Consider the following 6,718-nt stretch of genomic DNA (forward strand, 5'->3'; position numbering starts at 1 on the left):
CAGAGAAGAGCCATGCATGCTCTTGATGACACATAGGGCTTAAGCTATGAAGAGAGACTTGATTTTTTGAAAATTTTTACATTGGAAGAGCACATATGCGGGGGGATATGATTGAAGTGTTAAAATTTTTAAACAGGATGGATAGAATGGACCATGAGTTATTAATACATCACCAATCAACTGCTTTGACAAGGGGAACACCAGTATCTATTGATAAGGGACAATTCTAGGTTGTGGTGTTGCCAGGGCCGCAACAAAAGGGGAGCATGCGGGTCTCGTGCCTCAGGCGTTGGACTAGAGGGGATGCAAATTTTATCCTCAAACCTCTCCTTCAACATTACATGGGGGTGCCCTATGTGGTGCCAAAATGCGCACTTGCCCCAGGTGACCAAGCATCTAGTTGCAGCCCTGGGTATTGCAGGGAGTTGTGGTGTAACCTGAGGAACAGCTCACCTCGGGGGGGTCATGAATCCTAACACAATTGATATGTTTCAAAAGAAATACAATAAACATATTGGGATAAATCAAGAAGCTATCCATACTTAGATGAGAAACCCATAATTTTGGTTTCAAATCTTACACCAATAATGAAACTCCAAAAAAGAGCAATAAGACTCATCACAAAAATGACTTTTTAACCCCTTCCAAATAACTTTTTCACAGTCTTGGAATCCATCCCCTACATCAGCTTTACTTCTACAAATCTACTATAATTATTTTTAGATGACAATTTGTTTTGCCTTTAAACAGTTCTCGTTTCTCAAAGAGATTAAACAATAAATACTTGCAACCACTTATTCACAAAACTCTTCTGAAGAAGAATTTTACTTACTTCCTCCCAAACTTTTGCAACTCTTTACCACCTGATATCCTTATTATTACTAATTGACTTACCTTTCAAAATACACACGAGAAGCAATATATTTTTCAATCAGTGGCATTGAGTTTTTCTTTTAATTTGTCCTATGCTCCTTAATCAGTTAAATGATGAATCTATTCGATCTTAGGCATTGCGACATTACATTGATTTTTATTTGTACTCATCTGGGAAAATCATGCAATATATATTGCATATAGTTGCACTCCTTGCTGTTGCCAAAATTACTACAAATCATGCGAAAGTTTTGTTTTATTTTATCCTCATATTAACCACTACAAAAAGAAAGAGGAAAAAAAAGAAAATTTAATTTTTAAATCTTCCCCCAAAATTCGCAAAAATTGTGTTTTTTCTTTTTTTTATATTTCTTTTTCTGTTTTAGTTTGTTGATATTCACTAATAAGTAATTTTTTTTATGGGCAGTATATTTATATTTTTTCATAATTATTGGTTTTTATTGTTCTTATTGGGTTGCTGTATATTTATATAGTTTAGATATATATTTGACATCCATATTTTTTATGGACATCTTTTTTCAGCCTTGGGCATTTTGTCTGTTGTGGCCTTTGTATAGCAGATGGACCACAAAAATTCTAAATTGGTACTGCTGTAATATTAATTGTTCAAGAAAGAACCCCCCAAATAAGATGGAGTGATGACATCTGAAAAGTTGCTGCAGGTTAGCAAAAGAATTACACAGAGAAAAGTGTAAAAATTTAAAGGAGACCTACATCTAGCAGTAGATTGAAATGGTTGAGGATTTCGATGTAGGCCATAGGCGGAGATACGGGGGGGGGGGCATTGCCCACCCAGCATCAAAGGTGAAGTCGACTGATCTAATGCATATATGTATAGATGAATTGACATCATCATCATCTTGCCCCCCCCCCCAGACTTCCAAGTCTATCTCCGCCTATGATGTAGGCCTACATCCTCATTGTGTAACACCCCTAACCCTTAAGCCCATCTCTGCTTGTGCTTCAAATTTTCCCTACAATATTAAATTCAAAATTCTGAATCATATTTTATTTTGCCAATAGGCCTATCTGTATGCCGGAGGTAAAGGACACTCAAGGCCGGTCTTAGACCAAGCAGCGCCTTGTGCAAAACTGCAAACCAGCAGCCCTCCCCGCTCCTTAGAGGCAGATACAGAATGATGTATTGAACTCCTGAGGGGTCACCCCCCCCCCCAGATCCCCCAGATTTGCACTTGCCCTCCTCCTTCCTAGCTGACTAAATTAGAAGTAATAACTACTTTGATAATTATTCCAAATTAGAGAAGTTGGCTAAATTAGTAGTCATCTGAAGCTTTTCTTCTTCTCAGATATGTTTGATTAGTTATAATTACTTTGAAAATGTATGTATAAAAACAATTTTTTAAATATTTCTTGAGGGACATAGATGTGGAAAAAATATTGATTTTCATATTTACAAAAAAAAAACATGGCCACTCTTTAAAATTTCATTAATGGATGAAGTTTTCTCATGAGGGTTATACACTGCTGCGAACAATATATGTAATACAATGTCTTTTTTTTCTCTGAAACTAGCGAAATTCACATTTGTGGATTATATGCAGAAATACATTTGTTTTCTTTAATTCTTATTCAAGATTCACATCAAGGAAAGAGAAGAACAGAAATAAATAACTTAAGATGCTGAAAAAATCTTATAACTTGAAAACTAATACTGTGTAACAAAAATAAAATCGAAAATTTCACTAGGATCACCAAATTTTCATCTCCATGAAACTCATTTTGAGTTTTTTGGCCCCCCTCCTGAAAGGCAGTAGGCATATCTTGTCAAGCAATCCAAATTCTTTCTGAAGAATTTTTACTGTATTGATTTGTGATTAAAACCATTCAGCTTGAAAGATCATTCAATGACTCGCCACTCCAAGCCAGGGTTATCACAAAATATCCCCTCGAAAGTGCTACGCCCCCGCCATTTACGAATTTAAAGTGTCAACAGTAATGAAATTAATCTCTCACTAATATCACACACTATTTTTTTTGCCATTTGAACAGGGATCAATTATGCTGTCCCCTTGACAGCATAATTGATTGTAGTGCCTTGTTTGTTATGCTGTCCCCTTGACAGCATAACAAACAAGGCACAACAATCACTTTAGATTCCTGTCTTCTGACTCCACTAACATAACTACCTAGCTTCCTATAGTTTTGCTCTAAACTGATGGTTTTCAACCTCCCCCACTCTTGAAGAAAAGACAACTTTCACTGTCAACTTTGTCACAACCCTCAATGTGATCGGTACAAAGAGTGCCATTGATGATCATACAAAGCGGAGCTGATTATATATAACTTTTAACTGTTCTACATCTCTCCTTCTAATGGGAATAAAAGACCACCCAATCTGCTATTCATAAATTCTGCATTTCTTTTAGGTGTTCTCTTCACAAATGTTTCCATTTCCTAAAACACTGTGATGAAAATTGCCCTAGTTCCCAAACTTTTTTGGTTTGCAATGCCATTAGTGAAGGACGCCTCTGTTCAACTGGCCAAGCTAGTCTAGAATAAAGATTGGGCTGTGCACAAAAAGGCCAGATTGTAGAAACGGGAAAGGAAAAGGTGTCAACTCTCTTCGTAAAAAAATGGGAAAAAATAAATGAATAAATATACTGTACTTATATATTTCTTTGCAAAGAAAACACTTCCAGCAACACCAATGATTTCTGGCGTCCCTGCCTTTATGCGTGAATAGTATGGAAATGTTTTACCTTGAATTAGAACATAAGCCTACCTAATAGCCAGGGCCCACTTGAAAATTCTTCCAGTGAGCACTATAGTTAAAATTTATTAATGAATGATCCTTTTTAAAGCCATGCTTGCCATGGTGGTTTGATAATCATTCTCAGGTGCCAATGTAAACGCAGTGCACATCAGGGTGTTCATATGAACACTGGGGAAGTAGGGTACATAGGATTTTCGGGAGGGGGGCAGCGTTTCACATTTTTTTCTCTTCCCGGGATGTTATGTTCTTTACTGCGAAAATTCACTATAATATCTGGAGGGGTAGCCCCAAAACCCTTCCATTTGCATTGGAAACCATGTTTTACAGGGCTGCAAACCTGTTTTTGCACGAGTTGCAAAAGACTTGAGCCGTCCCTAAAATAAAGCAAAATATGTTTAGCCATCCTCTTAGTTTGTAAACAGAATTGGGAGGGGTTTGTAAACAGAATTGGGAGGGGTTTATAATTGGAATCTGGTTTCCAATCGTAGTCATTAAAAAAATCAAATTAGATTTTCAACAAAAGTCTTCAATAGCTTTTTGAAAGGATAAAAAAAAAATTCCTTTTGGTGGCCACACCTTGTGCACAGAGCCGCAACTAAGAGAGCAGGGGAGTCTGGTGCCCCGGATGCAGATAGCACCACAAGGAATCAGCACTGAGTGCATTTAAATCCTGTTCTCTTTGTTCCTGAATGAAATAAGTAACAACTCCCCTCCTTAGTAAATGACATTAAATGTTGTGAGCATACAATGGTATTCTTAAAACTGAATGGGGCGGTTTTCCAAAGCTGTTTTTTTTTGGACTCTTTTTTCACATTATAATGGGACAAGCTGGGCCATAGAATAGCATTTGTCCTACATGTAGACAACTTGGGTTTTTGTATTCTGGGAATTTCAAGGGTGATTGGGTCAAAGCATGTAAATGTGTGGGAAAAAAAAACCACATGAAAAGCACTTGTATTAATGAAGAGATGTTTTAGAATGGGAAAAAATAACTCTTAAAAAAACAATTCCAGGAACTTAAAAAGGACAAAATGGCAAATTTTCTGAAATGTAGGTGGTTTCTTTGAAATGACATAAAAAAGGAGGATGTCCGACCAGTGACAGCTTAAGGCATGGGCCCACCCGGGCACAGCGGGGGACCTCACAAAAATGGGATAGTTGAGATTTTCAAAAATTTACCTCGTAGGGCCCAGAAAAATCATTTGGCCCAGGGGCCCACGATGCTCTTAAAATGGCCCTGTGTCTGGCAAACCTATACTTAGATCGCATTTGTATACTGATGAGATTTTTGTTTTTTTTAAGCAATATTTTCAAAAATTAGTAGTTTATAAATTAAAATTTAAACTATAACCATTGATGAAATTTAATATTTTTATCAAATAAAATAACATTTTAAACTGAGAATAACGAAATTACTCGGGTAAAACCATTTACTCATATTTAATGTTTTTTTCCACCTTTGTTCCATTTTACAAATTCAAATATCTCAGTGAATGTTGCACTTATTATCACGGACTTCTTTATTAATTCATGCAGCAACTTGAAAAAAAAAACCGAAAAAAAATTATAATGACGTGTTTTTTTACATCGAATATATTACTTGAATGGATAACATTCAATTTCCACGGGCACGTAAGTGGAACTCACACGCACACAACATAGAGACATACCATTCTTTGATGCGTAAACTTACTCACATTGCATCTTCTCGTCTTTTCCTCACAAACGGCCAAACTGCGTAGCTTCCTATGTGACTCCAAGAGAATTTTGAATCAGTCCTTTCAGGATTAAATATACATAAGTAACCATTTGATCCGCGAGGCAATTCCGCATTAACAACAACATCTGAAGAAGAATGTTGAAGTTCTGCAGTGTGAATGTTTTTAACAACAAATAGACTTTCATTGCACGGACTTCCTATAGTTCCGGGTTCACTAGTAAGAGCCAAAACAGATTCTGGACTTAGATCAATACTTTGCAGACGGAATGTTGTTATATCAGATGGATATGCTTTATTGAAATGTTTTAAACGCTTCCGAGAAAAAACTATTCCTTCTGAATTTTTAACACGTGCAAATTCTAAAGCGTGAGTGCGGCTATAACATATTTCAAAAAATAAAACTGAAAAAATTGTTAGACACGCATATCTGATCTCTGCCATCTCACAATCGTTTTAAGTACGAACGGCATTGACTGCGGCAGAGAAACGGAAACAAAGGTTGCTATTTGGAATGTTGCCAACTTATATTATTGATAAGCACGTTTGCTCCCTCTCTTCACACACGTCCGTCATAATCATCACAATCACCAGCTTTCGAATTACTGTGCACAAAGGATAAACAAATTATCAATTCAATTTTAGAGTTGCCTATCTCAGTTTTTCAATATTATCACACTTCGTGGACTTTTCCGTTGTTCCAGAAACAATTTTCACATTTTTCCCACCGTCAGTCATTATTTGATGATCAATCAAAAGCATAAAACTTTTTGTGCAGATTTTGATTGAGATCTACGCAACAAAACAAGTTTTTTGTTGCGTAGACAAAATACTATTCTTTAGTTATATTTCCCCCCTCCCATCAAGGGATACCCAGTAGCACACGGATATAGAACATCGTAGAGATTTCGACAAGGGCGTAGCGAGGGGAGGGGACTTGGGGGTCTGGTCCCCTTCCCCCGATATCCTAACGATATCGTTGTACTACTGGGGTTGAAATGACAAGACTCCAACCCTGGGGCACTGGGACGATTCTCATCATTATTTGTTTTTCAAGCTATAAATTCACTATACAGGGGCCCGCTAAAGATTCCAGCCTAGAAGCTTTGCTCCAGAATGTAGGGGAGGAGAGGAGTCTAGCATCTTATACAGTATTTTGTTATGTAATTTTTATTCGTACAAAGATTTCGTTGCATTTAAATCGTTTCTTCTAAGCTAATTTTGATGATTATTTTTTTGTATGTTTAACGTGAGTAATTCAGTTACCAATCATTCTTTGTGAGACTTCAGATTAGATATTACCCGGTGCACACAGATACACACTTATTTCGTATCTGGGGCACAAACAGGGTCCTTATAGGCATGGTCCCTAT

The 6,718-nt window shown here is 36.8% G+C and overlaps 1 protein-coding gene across 3 annotated transcripts in view; it reads right to left on the reverse strand.

The window, feature by feature from the left end:
- Nucleotides 1–5,833, reverse strand: part of uex (metal transporter uex) — a 48,236-nt gene extending 42,403 nt beyond the window's left edge. The window contains exon 1 of one of the 3 annotated variants that reach the window (XM_089239325.1): nucleotides 5,326–5,816. In XM_089239325.1, the coding sequence (XP_089095451.1) occupies nucleotides 5,326–5,789 (464 nt within the window). In that variant the 5' untranslated portion in view covers nucleotides 5,790–5,816. Of the gene's footprint in view, nucleotides 1–5,325 lie in introns of all 3 variants that reach the window. The other 2 variants (XM_089239327.1, XM_089239326.1) reach the window with 2 other exon arrangements.
- Between the last annotated feature and the right edge of the window lie 885 nt (nucleotides 5,834–6,718).

This window comes from Pholcus phalangioides, unplaced genomic scaffold (genome assembly GCF_987345545.1).
Source record: "Pholcus phalangioides strain wild (caught in Gottingen) unplaced genomic scaffold, Ppha-v1.0 ptg000011l_1, whole genome shotgun sequence".
Lineage (NCBI taxonomy): Eukaryota > Metazoa > Arthropoda > Arachnida > Araneae > Pholcidae > Pholcus > Pholcus phalangioides.